Source organism: Pelobates fuscus, chromosome 1 (genome assembly GCF_036172605.1).
Source record: "Pelobates fuscus isolate aPelFus1 chromosome 1, aPelFus1.pri, whole genome shotgun sequence".
Taxonomy (NCBI): Eukaryota; Metazoa; Chordata; class Amphibia; order Anura; family Pelobatidae; genus Pelobates; species Pelobates fuscus.
In genome coordinates this window covers 326,799,457-326,814,475 of record NC_086317.1, presented here as the reverse complement: position 1 = coordinate 326,814,475, position 15,019 = coordinate 326,799,457, and the positions used below count along the sequence as shown (strand labels likewise).

At 42.6% G+C, this 15,019-nt stretch overlaps 1 protein-coding gene across 1 annotated transcript in view; it reads right to left on the bottom strand.

Moving 5' to 3' along the window:
- The window catches only part of COL4A1 (collagen type IV alpha 1 chain), a 205,899-nt gene that overhangs the window by 81,335 nt on the left and 109,545 nt on the right, over nt 1-15,019 (bottom strand). Inside the window, exons 20-22 of the mRNA XM_063459844.1 lie at nt 10,041-10,076; nt 8,870-9,025; nt 5,196-5,291 (exon numbers count right to left, since the gene is read on the bottom strand). Of these exons, the coding sequence (XP_063315914.1) occupies nt 5,196-5,291; nt 8,870-9,025; nt 10,041-10,076 (288 nt within the window). The remainder of the gene's footprint in view (nt 1-5,195; nt 5,292-8,869; nt 9,026-10,040; nt 10,077-15,019) is intronic.

Genomic DNA, 15,019 nt, shown 5'->3' with positions numbered 1-15,019 from the left:
AGCATGATCAACGGTGTCAAAGGCCGCTGAGAGGTCAAGAAGAATTAGTATGGAGTAGTGGCCTTTGGATTTAGCTGCGATTAGGTCGTTAGTGACTTTGATAAGGGCAGTCTCTGTAGAGTGGAGAGGGCAGAAGCCAGATTGAAGGGGGTCAAGGAGAGAGTTGGAATTGAGGAAATGAGACACACGGGTAAAGACAAGCCTTTCCAGAAGCTTTGAGGAAAAAGGGAGCAGGGATATGGGACGGTAGTTAGAGAGGGTGGATGAGTCGAGGGATGGTTTTTTTAGTATAGGTACTACAGTGGCATGTTTAAGGTCAGCAGGGACGATGCCAGAAGAGAGCGAGCAGTTGAAGATGTGTGTTAGAGAAGGCATGAGACAAGTGGAGAGAGATCTGATAAGGTGAGATGGGACAGGATCGAACGGGCAAGTGGTGGGGCGAGAGGAGCAAAGAAGAGCAGCCACCTCTTGGTCAGTAGCTGGGGAGAATGTCTGAAGGGTAGGAAATGCATGATCTATGTGTGATTGAGAAACAGAAAGGCAAGGAGGGGAGAATTCTTTCCTTAGCTGTTCAATCTTGTCAGTGAAGTAACATGCAAAGTTATCAGAAGTAAGGTTAGTTTTGGGGGTGGCCACAGCAGGGCGAAGAAGAGAATTAAAGGTGTCAAAGAGACGCCTGGGGTTGCGGGAACATGAACTAATGAGAGAGGAAAAATAGGACTGTTTGGCAAGGGCAAGGGCTGCACTGTATGAAGACAATATGAATCTATAATGGAGAAAGTCTGATTGGGTACGAGACTTCCTCCATGAGCGTTCAGCACAACGGGAGCATCTTTGCAGGTAGCGCATCATCCACATGAACAGGGCTGGATTAAGAGCACACTGGGCCTGGTGCTGACAATTATGATGGGCCTAATTACGGAATTTTATCAACCAAAAACACTAAATCAGTCATACCTCCCAAGCGTCATGTATCTGATGGAGATGGTGCTGGAGGTAAACTCATAGGATGCAGCTATAAGAAAACACATACTCTATGCTAATCTCTCTCTAATTTATGCTTTCATCTTTCAAGTAAATCCATAACCCCTAACAGCAGTGTCCAGTGAAGCAGGAAGTCAATGGGCGGGGTAAAAGGGTGGGCCACTGGTGCGAATCAGGTGACCAGACCTGCCAAAAGGGGAGAACATGCCCAAAAAGGGGGCATGTCTGTCCAAAGAATTTGAAGGACAGCCTGGCATGAATGCATGTCAGGCTGCCCGCCAATCCTGCAGGCTGTCCAACTAAGGGCATACTATGCAGGCAGCACCCTGAGCTTGACTTAAATGCATCTAATGATGCGCTCACTCCATGCTTTCTAAGCCTGTCCCCTAGCACTCACTGGTCCACTTCTCTCCTTACCTTCTTACTAGCAGGCAGAAGTTCCTGGTATATAGTCTGGGACAGAGAGAATGTGTATGTAGTAAGTGTAAAAGGAAGGGGACATGCCACAGTGTTAGAGAGACCTACGTCTGCATTACCTAAACTAATTTTATTGTCAGCCAGTCCACACAAGTTTTGTTCCCATACATCCCTCTTAAGCTTCCAAACTTAAAAGGACACTATAGTCACCAGAACAACTACAGCTTATTGTATTTGTTCTGGTAAGTAGAATCATTCCATTCATGCCTTTTGCAATAAACACTGTCTTTTCAGAGAAAATAAGTCCACTGGCCACTCCTTAGATGGCTGCTAGAGGTGCTTCCTGTGGCAGTACTGCCTAGTGTGCAGCACTGCCATTCAGTGTCTCCACCCTCTGCATGCAGACACTGACCTTTCCTCATAGAGATGCATTGATTCAATTTATCTTTATGAGGAGATGCTGATTGGCCAGGGCTATGTTGAGCTTGTGCTGGCTCTGCCCCTGATCTACCTAGTTGACAGTATCAGCCAATCCTATGGGGAAGTATTGTAATTTGCTCAGACCACCACTTCTGATGATGTCAGCAGACAGTCAGTTCAGATGCAGACCCAGCAGCATATTTTACTATTCTTAGGGAGCCAAGAATGGGCCAGGGTGGTTGTTTTAACATAATAGGGTCAGAAATACATGATTGTGTTCCTGACCCTATAGTGCTCCTTTAAGCAAGAGTATGTGAAGAGTAGTTAGGGTTGCCACCTTTCTTGAAAAAAAAATACCAGCCTTAATCATTTGTATAATCACAAGGAGTGACATCAGAGAAAATTCTGTAAAATCACCAACAAACTACACAGTTTGATTCTGCTGTAGAGATGGATTGCTCCCAGTGTCTCAGTCTCGCAAGTCACCCAGTGTATCACAGTGTCAGTGTCCCCATGACAGAGAGAATGTGTATGTAGTAAGTGTAAAAGGAAGGGGACATGCCACAGTGTTAGAGAGACCTACGTCTGCATTACCTAAACTAATTTTATTGTCAGCCAGTCCACACAAGTTTTGTTCCCATACATCCCTCTTAAGCTTCCAAACTTAAAAGGACACTATAGTCACCAGAACAACTACAGCTTATTGTATTTGTTCTGGTAAGTAGAATCATTCCATTCATGCCTTTTGCAATAAACACTGTCTTTTCAGAGAAAATAAGTCCACTGGCCACTCCTTAGATGGCTGCTAGAGGTGCTTCCTGTGGCAGTACTGCCTAGTGTGCAGCACTGCCATTCAGTGTCTCCACCCTCTGCATGCAGACACTGACCTTTCCTCATAGAGATGCATTGATTCAATTTATCTTTATGAGGAGATGCTGATTGGCCAGGGCTATGTTGAGCTTGTGCTGGCTCTGCCCCTGATCTACCTAGTTGACAGTATCAGCCAATCCTATGGGGAAGTATTGTAATTTGCTCAGACCACCACTTCTGATGATGTCAGCAGACAGTCAGTTCAGATGCAGACCCAGCAGCATATTTTACTATTCTTAGGGAGCCAAGAATGGGTCAGGGTGGTTGTTTTAACATAATAGGGTCAGAAATACATGATTGTGTTCCTGACCCTATAGTGCTCCTTTAAGCAAGAGTATGTGAAGAGTAGTTAGGGTTGCCACCTTTCTTGAAAAAAAAAACACCAGCCTTAATCATTTGTATAATCACAAGGAGTGACATCAGAGAAAATTCTGTAAAATCACCAACAAACTACACAGTTTGATTCTGCTGTAGAGATGGATTGCTCCCAGTGTCTCAGTCTCGCAAGTCACCCAGTGTATCACAGTGTCAGTGTCCCCATGTCACCCAGTCTCCCAGTGTCCCCATGTCTCAGTGTGTCCCCATGTCACTAGGATACTGGGGACACAGTGAGACATGGGGACACTGAGAGACCCGGGGACACTGGGAGACATGGGGACACTGGGAGACATGGGGACACTGGGAGACATGGGGACACTGGGAGACATGGGAACACTGGGAGACATGGGGACACTGGGAGACATGGGGACACTGATACATTTAGGGAAACTGGGAGAAATGGGGATACTGAGACACTAGGGACACAGAGACATGGGAACACAGGGGGCACTGGGAGACTAGGGGACACTGGGAGACTAGGGGACACTGGGAGACTAGGGGACACTGGGAGACAGACACTTGGGGATACTGGGAGACATGGGGGCAGTATTGGACATAGACATGGGGACACTGGGACATATAGGGACACTGGGAGACATGGGGACATAGGCACACTGAGACACTAGGAACACAGACACTGGGAGACATGGGGAAACTGAAACATTTGGGGACACTAAGACACTAGGGACAGAGACATGGGAACACAGACACTGGGAGACTAGGGGACACTGGCTGGGAGACAGACACTTGGGGACACTGGGAGACATGAGGACAGTTGTGGACATAGACATGGGGACACTGGGACATATAGGGACACTGGGACATATAGGGACACTGGGACATATGGGGACACTAGGCACACAGAGACATGGGGACACCGAGACACTAGCGACACTGGATGGGGGACATGGGGACACTGGGAGAAATGGGGACATAGTGTCTCTGTGTCCCAATGTCTCAGTGTCTCCCAATGTCCCTATGTCTCACAGCATCCCCATGTGTCTCAGCATCCCCATGTGTCCCAGTGTCCCCTAGTGTCTCAGTGCCCCCATGTTTTCCAGTGTCCCCAAGTGTCTCAGTGTTTCCAGGTCTCCCAGTGTCTGTGTCCCCATGTGTCCTAGTGTCTCAGTGTGTCCTAGTGTCTGTGTCCCCATGTGTCCCCTAGTGTCTGTGTCCCCTAGTGTCTCAGTGTCCACATGTGTCTCAGTGTCCCCATGTGTCCCTGCTGCCTTTCCCCTCATCCCTCACTTACCTGAGCTGTAGCGCTGCTGTCTGGACAGCTGTGTTGCTGCTCCCCCACGGATCAGTGAGTAGTAGAGAGAGGCAGGGATATGCTGTAATTTCCTATCCCTGCCTCTCTCCACACACAGTGACCCCTACTGGCCGGTGCTGGTATTGCAGTGTAATCTCCATTTATTCTGAGAAAAATACCTGAATTTGTATTGCCGATATGACTGCAACACTGGCATGGCCAGGCAGCCTCAAATACTGGCTGTGCCAGTAAAATACCAGTCAGGTGGCAAACCTAAGAGTAGTGTGTGTAAAAAAAAAAAAAAAAAAAAAAAACCTTTTTTTTTTTTTTTTTAAATGGGCCTATTCCATGGGCCTGGGCCTGGAGCTGCAGCTCCATCAGCCCCTATGTTAATCCGGCCCTGCACATGAAGATATCGTAAGATGCCAAAAATCAATCATAAACACTACGATTTGTATTATTTATAGTTCATATATTTGGAAAGTACTGTTTAAGAATATTTATATCTACAAGTAAGGAATTTATGCCAGTTGACAATGTCTACATTCTTGATCTAAAGGTTGCTGTTCTATAGTAAGAATATTGTATTGCATTAGGTGTGGACACGTCACCAACATTTTCAATGAAATGCATAATTACATGTGTATTCTTTACAGATATCCCGTTTTCTTTGGAAAATCTTTTAATACACAGATTCTGATTCAACTAAATGATAACAAATTTGCAAAACGTATCTTTCATTGACAATCAGTGCATAGTCATTTAGAAAATAATGACATGATGATTACATAGTAAGACATACAATGAGTAAAGAAAGTTACTAAATCTTTGAATACAAAATCTAATCTTTGAATTACTGCTGTGTATATGTTACCTTTCTGACCCCTTTCTCCTTGGAAACCTTGTTGCCCATCCCTTCCAGATGCACCTTTCTCACCAGGTTGTCCAGGTGCACATTCAATGCTTGTATCTAGGATGTTCAATAAAAGACTTTCAGTATGAAAGACAGCTGCAACACGTGCCTATTAGCGAAGCTAACACATACAATAACCAATGCATCTGGCTTAACATCTGTCTCTCATGTGAAATAAAGAAGCAATGTAAAAAGCAAACAAACACTAAAAGAATGTTATCATCACAGTAAATGGTATGGTGTCATGTGATATCCTGACATAATGCTCATCATCCAATAAGAATGATTTCTGAACGTTGATATGCGAATCGCATTACTGCTTCGATTTACATTATTATTATTATTGCCATTTATATAGCTCCAACAGATTCCGTAGTGCTTTACAATATTATAGGAGGGGTGATTAGGACAATTACAAGAAAACTTACAGGAACGATAGGTTGAAACGAGCTTACAGTCTATAGGAGGTGGGGGTATAAAACACATTAGGACAGGAAATAGCAATCAAATAAGGTGGGAGTGAAGCAGAGCTGGAGGAGAGAGTGAAATGCTCTCCTGTAGGAGAGAACAAGAGGCAGGTATAGATGTAGACATTACTCTAGGAGGCCATAAGCTTTCCTATAGTCTTAAATGATTGAAGACTAGGGGAGAGTCTGATGGTGGTAGGCAGGCTATTCCATAGCTATTCTGCATTAAAGTAGTTTGAGACATTTCAGACATCACACTCAGAGAAATACAGAGCAAATATGATTATCCGTTTCCTAACAATGTGTGTAATGATCAAATATTTTAAATTCAATAAAAATATTGCAATAACAATTGTTGCAATGAATTGCATAGGGGATCTAATGATCTCAATGATAAGGGAAAAAAATATTATATGTTATTCTTATAGTGCCAATTGACGCTCAAAATCAACATGTTAGTCTCATGATTTTGTTGAACAGTCTCTCAAAGAGTAACAAGAAACTGACTAGGGTGTGAGGGCCTGATATTTCTCATTTCCCAAAAATGAGTACCTGTGTCTGATTAGTATCTGATGGAATAAGGAGGAATGTGATAATTTAAAATGTGATGTGATATTTGATATTTGATACAACATTTAAGGAGCACATACAAAGAAACGGTGGTGAATGGTGGAGCTGGGACATGACTAATTAATAGTGCTAATTCCATGTGGAAGGAGCTGAGATCGCCACTGGAGGCAATTTTGGAGTTAAACGAGAACAGTTTAACCTCTTAAGGTAAGTGTGAGTCCAGGGGCCTCCTGGCACTATAACAACTTAATTTATATGAAGTTATCTCTTTAATACAATATTAGGGTAGTAAAGAAAAGTCACCAGTAGGTAAAAGCAAGAAATCCTTTATTTAATTTGCATTAAAAATACAGTCTTTTTTATTTTTATTTTTTAAATATGGATAAAATAAACAAATAATATTTTGCAAACAAAAACAAGTGTATAAATATATAAATGTGGTAAGCAAAAATATTTTGTATAGGCAATTGGTTAATTTAGCTTTAAAATGCCATATGCCTAGGCAAATTCCTTTTGACTAACTAGTATCTGCAGGTGTCAGATTTATTTTTTCTTTCTGATTTCAAAACCATTTGCCTCTTGCTTATCAATAACCGCTTTGGAAACCCTAAAAGAAAGTGTCCCCTCCTCATAAATAAGCAATCAGAATCCCCTGCATTGTGGCTCTTACTTGCCAATAAATACCCCAGTTGTTCCAGGAAAGTGGCTCCTGCTTGTCAATAAACACACAGGCTCTACAGGAAAATAGTCCCTGCTCACCAATACACATCCAAGTATCCCAGTAAAGTGGACACTGTTAGGTGCCAAGAATAATGTCCACCTAGAATCCTTCAAGGAATGTGGCCAATATGCTCCCTGGCACTCCTGGAATGTGGCCCCTGCATGTCTACAGGCTCCACGGCAACCCCTGGGATCGTGGCCTCTGCTCATCAATTGGCTACCAGGCACCCCAAGAAATTGACCCTGCTAGTCAATAGATTCCCAGACAACCACAGGAAAGTGGCCCTGCTCACCAAAACATGCTCAATTACCCTGGGAAAATGGACCCTGCTAACTAATAGGCATCCTGGCAGTGGCACCCCTGGTAAATTCAAATGGTATTGCCTGAATACTAGTTAGCTAAAAGCTTTTGCCTAGGCAAATTGTGTTTTAAAGGTCAAATAACTATTTGCCTGAAATTACTATTTGCCTAATTGCCTACCACATATGTGTGTGTATGTAGAGGAATATGTTAAAAATATAATTTCGAGGTGATTAATCAGTAAATCAAGAGTATAATGCAATTAGGGAAATGCAGCTCCAGGTATATGTATTGATTTTATGTGACTTATTTTCTTTATTCTCTTTTTCTTTTAGTTATGTTATTTGTAAGGGATTTATCTTTACATTTTGTTACTTACAGTAATGATGTTTTTGCCATCCAATTTGTCATTTCACTCTACATGACATTTTCCTAACGTTCTTGGTTGTTTATGATTAACCCATATAGGTGAGACACGTAATACAATGACTGCACTTACCTACCTTGAGATGTTTTAAATGGAAAATAAATAAATGATTGACTGATTTTACCTTCCAGATTTTACCTACCATTTTCTTAAAAGGACACTATAGGCACCCAAACCATTATATCTCATTGAAGTGGTCTAGGTGCAACATCCCAGTTCAGCGAAACTGCAATGTTTATATTACAATGTTAAGACTGCCTCTTTTACACTTTTGTATGAGGACGTCCAGCATCTACTAAATCACCATAGGAAAGAATTTTGTCAATGCTTTCCTATGGGGAAGGCCTAATGCGGCGTGTGCAGCACTCGCTGCATAATTGCATTAGGTTCCCCCATCAGCTGATGTCGGTGGAGGAGGAGCCTAACCCAGTACCGAGTGAACTCCGCTCTGCAATCAGGTATGTGTTTAAAGGGTTATTTAACCTTTAATGGCTGGGGTAAATGGGGGAGTAGGTGCTGTGGAGGCAGAGGGACATTTTGATGTTCTGAATATAGTTTTATGTTCCTAACACTATAGTGTTCCTTTAATAACATAATATATCTGAGCACCGCAAGGTCAGGGATATATTTTGGTTGGATTTCATAACGCAATCGGTAGCCAGTAATGCTACTTAGCCCCTCTTTTAAACACCCAAATTGCAGAAAGAATATTCTACACTTTAACACGTGTGTTACATCATATCTTGACATTTTTCATTTTTTCTGTTCACATGTTAGCAGCATCAAACACCATTCAATTATAAAAAAAAACAAAAACCAGAAACCCACAAACTGTTTATTTAGTAAACATTTAACAATAAAAATAATAATTTGGCATTCCTACACATACACAGACCATTTAAAAAAAATATATAAAAAATAATTTTTACTTATATAGCCATGGAGTGTACACCGTTATAATGTAGTAGTAGATGTAGTGATAATGGATAATACTGAACAGCTTCACCTAGGGCGTTCCTGACAGCAGCAAAATGATTGTTGGGCATTCTCTATGTTTTAACATGACACTGTTTGTTTTACACACATTCTTATCTAGGGGACAACACATAGCTGGTTAGAGATATATAAATAAATGTTACCTATTTCTTACCTATTATTCCAGGAGGACCAGGATAACCAGGAGGACCAGGAAGACCATCTTTACCTTTTGGTCCCTGAAGAGATAATCCTGGTCTACCGCTTTCACCCTTTTCACCTCTTTCACCAGGAAAACCAGGGTCCCCGGCAGGTCCAGCAATACTCACACCTACAATTAAAATTTAGTAACTCTTAAGTATATCTATTTAAAAAATGTTGTGATATTTATGGTAATGATAATGGAGAATTGTATCAGGCAATAATGTAGTAGACAAATAATGTGCAATGTTGTTATGTAATCCATAGATATAAGAAAAATATTCAAACCATTTGCATTTATACAATAATGTCTGAACTGCAGTGTTCATAAAATCTGAATAGGGCTAACCCCTGCCCACTGCCCAGTGAAGATGGGAAATTCAACTGCACAAATGTTGTTCTGTAAGCCTACATGCTGATTAGTTCTCAATGAAAGAATAATAAGATGACAGCATTGTTACGAGTAATCTATATGACCTTAAACTGTGGGACCAGTATAAATTCCTAACCCATGTGAGAGTCTACACGTAGGATGGGTGCTTTGGTCACACTGGTTTTAATATATTGCACAATCAGTGTTTATTATTTGATCCCTCAGAAAACTCAACATACGAATAAAGATCACAGGAACTATCTTGCAAATATAAGAGCTGTGTTAGGGGACCAATGTGTGCCCCCTAGTAAGGTGAGAGCACATCCAAGGGTGGTATTTGGTGGAGGCTTTCTACATAAGCTGTATTACACTATTGAAAGCCTGCCTTTTTCTCTGTAGATCCAGCCTCTGTGTACTTTAACCCTTTCAGTGCCAGTGTGTTCCTAGGAGGACAGCTATTTTCAATTTTTAAAGTACTATCAGCTAGAAGTAAAAAATATACCAATTAAGATCTGATATCTAATTAGAAAGGAACTTTTGATGGTTTAAAGACTCATAATAAAATAAGATTTTTATATACAGTGTTTTTTAATAGTTTTTTTTTAATACATTTTGTGTTGATATATAGTGTGCTAACTCACAATGGAAATCATTGTTTTACATTTTAATGTGAGAGAAGATTAGAGGATAGCAGCACATATTATTAATAAGGGGATCATCACTACTTTCAATTATTCTTAAAGATTTAATTTCATATAACCCATCAACGTACCTGGAGATCCAGGGTAGCCTGAGTTACCTTGATTACCTACACAAAGGAAGAAAAGTAAAAAAAAAAGTTAAAAAAAAAAAACTGGTGGTCACTCCATATACTTAAGAAATTTAACATATTCAGGTTAGTAAAAATGTATTTATACAGCTGGCATGAGAACTAAAAGTAGTGCTTATATAATAAACAACAGAAATACTGAAAATTTTACAATAAAAATGTAAATACAAACACAAAAAAAACCCAAAAGATCAGGTCTATCTTGCCACAAGAAAACAAATGGAGGCAGTACACCTAAGGTATAAAACATATAAAAAACATGAAAACATATATATAAAAATATCAAATAAAAGTGTCCATAATAGAGTCTCTAATTATTATATAAGTATAAAATGCCACTTAAAAGAGAACAGACAGATCTTAAAAAGTTGATATTCTTCTTATGGGAAATCTCGGGTCAGAGGTAATTTGGAATCCGTATATAAATATACATACATATATTATTTCTGCTTTCTTATATGTATATACGGATTCCAAGCTATCATCATAGATAACCATAACCAAGTTTGTGGTTATCTATAATGCTAGGCTGGTATGTAGGTCTTCACAAAGCATTCTAGTCAGGGGCGGGCTGGGCCGGGGGGCAGGGAGGCAATTGCCCCCCAGGCCGCCCGAAATTCTTTTAGGACCGGCCGCGGCGGGCCGGCCCTTTAAATGCTGCAGACGCCGAGCGCTCTGTAAAGAGCGCTCAGACGGCTGCAGCTGCTTCTCCCCTCCCCTGTAGGTGGCCGAGCTGCACTCCAGTCCGCGGTCCCGGCCGGAGTGATGGGAAGGTGCACACTGAGTGTGCACTTCCTGTCAGTCCGGCCGGGTACAGGAAACAGAAACTCCTGTTCCGCGCGGAACAGGAGTTTCTGTTTCCTGTACCCGGCCGGACTGACAGGAAGGTGCACGCTGAGCACCTTCCTATCACTCCGGCCGGGACCGCGGACTGGAGTGCAGCTCGGCCACCTACAGGGGAAGGGGGGGGAGTAAAAAGAGGGGAGGGGGGGGAGAGTAAAAAGAGGGGAGGGGGGGAGAGTAAAAAGAGGGGAGGGGGGGAGAGTAAAAAGAGGGGAGGGGGGGAGAGTAAAAAGAGGGGAGGGGGGAGAGTAAAAAGAGGGGAGGGGGGGAGAGTAAAAAGAGGGGAGGGGGGAGAGTAAAAAGAGGGGAGGGGGAGAGTAAAAAGAGGGGAGGGGGGAGAGTAAAAAGAGGGGAGGGGGGGAAGAGTAAAAAGAGGGGAGAGGGGGAGAGCAAAAAGAGGGGAGGGGGAGAGTAAAAAGAGGGGGGGAGAGTAAGAAGAGGGGAGGGGGGGAGAGTAAGAAGAGGGGAGGGGGGGAGAGTAAGAAGACGGGAGGGGGGAAAGTAAGAAGAGGGGAGGGGGGAGAGTAAGAAGAGGGGAGGGGGGAGAGTAAGAAGAGGGGAGGGGGGGGAGTAAGAAGAGGGAAGAGAGGGAGTAAGAAGAGGGGAGGGGGGATAATAAGAGGGGGAAGTAAGAAGGAGGGGAGATAAGAAAAAGAGGGGGGTAAGAAGAAGAAGGGGGGAGTAAGAACAAGAGTGGGGAGTAATTAGAAGAAGGGGGTAAGAAGAAGAGGGGGGAGTAAGAAGAAGAGGGGGGGTAAGAAGAAGAGGGGGGGTAAGAAGAAGAAGGGGGGTAAGAAGAAGAAGGAAGGGGTAAGAAGAAGTAGGAGGGTTAAGAAGAAGAAGGGGGGTAAGAAGAAGAAGGGGGAAGTAATAAGAAGAAGGGGGTAAGAAGAACAAGGGGGGAGTAAGAAGAACACAGGGAGGAGGGGGGGGGTAAGAAGAACACAGGGTGGGTGAGAACATACAGAGGGAGGAGTGAGAAGAACACAGGGAGGGTGGAGGGGGGATGAGAAGAGCCCAGGGAGGGTGGGTGAGTGTGAGAAGAGACCGCTAGGGGAGGGTGGGGGAGAGGAGAGACCACTAAGGGGCAGGGGAGAGCTCTAAGGGACAGCTCTATAGGACAGGGGGCAAGACAGGGAGCTCTTTAACACTACGCGCACACACACACACACACAATGCATCCCTATACATACACAGAAACAGAACATGCTTCCCTTACACACAGAGAAACACACAATGCATCCATTACACACACACACAATGCAACCCTTACACACAAAGACAATGCATCATTTGCACACATACACAGAAACATACAATGCAAACCTTTACACACACATGCAAACACACACACTGTTTTTCTTACATACACACAGAAACACAATGCATCTCTTACACTCAATGCACACACATACAGACACACACCTTGCATCCCTTATGCATACAAACACAGATTCACACAATGCATCCCTCACACACAACCAAAAACGCATAATACATCCCTCATACACAAATACACACTGCTTCCACTACACACAAACACACTGCATCACCTGCACAAACTGGTATCCCTATACACTACATACCATAAGCACACATATTAGATAACACTTAACACATCCCCTACATACTCCACTCCCTGTGAGCGAGCTCATGGGTGGGTGGAACATATAAGTGGACTTATGAGTGGGCCTTATGGGCATACTCACCGTCAGGCACTGGGGCCCAGACCTTGAGCTGTGTAAGAGGCCCCCAAAAAATGGAGCTGCTTCCAATTCTCCCAGAACGTTGAATTTTGTGACCACAGTTGCAAACAGCCTCCAGAGGTCCTGTTCTACACCAGACCAGTGGAGCCAAACTGCAGCCCATCATCATCCTCATCTAATTGTAAGTAGGCAATCTAGTATATTATTAGTGACACTAATCTATAATTTACCTCACATTAAAGGGACACTATAGCTTAATGAAGTGGTTGTGGTGTCTATAGCTGGTCCCTGCAGGCTTTTTAATGTAAACACACACTGTGTGCAGCACTGGTGTTAGTTCATATTTCAGATCATATGGGTGGGGCATTGTGATGTCACATGGGGGGGGGCGGCAAATTTATATTTTGTCTAGGGCGGCAAAAATCCTTGCACCGGCTCTGATCCTGGGCAGGTGCACCAGTCTACTGGTGACCCACAGGAGGGGAGTGCACTGATTGCACTGCACTCTCCTCCTGCCCAGACCCGTCTTGACCGCAGTGCAAGTGCCCTCTGCCCCTAATTTACAGTGGCTCACACTCACAACAAGCAGTGCCTGGAGCCCTTTGCAGAGACGGAAACAAAGAGGTTCTGCGGCAGCTGGCCGTCCTGCAAGCATTACATTAAACAGCTGTTCCCCATGCAGCCACAGGTGGCGTTGTGCTGGGAGACTGTGATTACTCTTCACTTCCTCCCAGCCTACAGAGCAGCGCATGGGCGAGAGAGGAGGAGGCATGATTTAATCTTGAATAAATCCTCTAAGCAAACCTTTATAAATTTGGGGGGATCAGCTCTGTTTCCACAGTTTATTGGTGTTTACTCTCATCTCTGTATTAATATTGAGGGATGTCTAAGTAGTAACATCAGTGTGTGTCAGAAGGGCCAGCCGTTGGGGTGGGCAAGCTGTGCGGTCACACAGCTCACAAGTTGGGTACACCAGCATATTTAATTTAAACGATTCGCTGGTGGTCCACTGGTGCGCACCAGCAGTAGGTGCAGTCAGATCATATCCTCTCCCTCGTGGTTCCAGCGCTCAGTTAGTGAGTCAGAGCACAGGCTCAGAGATTCTCAGCCTGTGCTCTGACAACATTGAAAGTCAGAGCCGTGAAGGAGCGGGTATGGCAAAGAGCTACTGATAAGCATAACATCAATATCCGTTATAAAACCAGAAAAGGGTGGGCATGGATGGTGAACTGATTTGGTGGCGCAATGGGCCACTTGACTGGTTTTGCCCCCCAGGCCTAAGGCTGCCAGCCCTCCCCTGATTCTAGTAATATATATATATATGTTTGCTTCATTGTGGTGCTCTTATACTTCTCCTCGATCCATTTCTGTGTTTTACCCAAGTCAATAAATACCCTGTATATAATGTCTCTGCTGTAGCATTGAGCTTACTAATTATCATATTCTGCTGGTTATACTCTTCATTAATAACCATATGTTGTGGGGGGGGGGGGGTTTGCATACACTCTCAATTAAAGGTTATGCTTGAAATAAAATCCTGCTCGTATTTTTTCTAGTTTACATTTCCCGTCATTTAATGGCAGGTAAAATAATATTGTTGCTGAATTTGTCGTAGATGTAGATATTAATTCAATGCATGCACATTCATTTGGCTTTTTTTTAATTTTCAAGGCAATGATGCAATGAAAAAAATATGCAGCACCAAGGACAGCATTTCAACATTTTGACTTTGGGAGAAGTATAAAACTACAGTATTTTTCATAGGCAATGCATTTCTTGGTGACATATCTGTTTCTCTTCTATAAATGCAAAAAACACAAGCAACACGAGTTATTTAGCTGATTTAACTAATACACCATTAACCCAAGGACTTTGATTGTCTCTTTATAATACTTATTTTGACTGTTCTTCAGCAAATATATTTAGTGCATATTAAGTACATGGTCCTTTCATTCAACCTTATGTTATGTTTGTTATGTGTTTTTTTGTTTTGTTTTTTGGTTTTTTTTTTTTTTTTTTTTTTGCTTAATTTTACATTTATATCTCATCTCTCTACACACCATGGCCCATACCACATGCACAATTTCCTTCAAAAGAACATTCACAAGGATATTTCACAAACCTACATTTATTTTATTATGCTTATACTTGTTTAATACAACTTTAGTTCAAACAAAATGGCATCTGTATGTCTCTCATATTTTATGGAAATCTTGGCAATATTGCTACATATTTCAGTTCTGGACTGCCCTTATGGATGGGATCAGTCTGATTTGCAAATGGTATAGTACAAGTGAGCAAAAACATTTTTGAGATTTGAGCAGTGACTATTTGAAAGTTTCTCTAAGCTTTTGCCTGTTCTCATATTCTCTG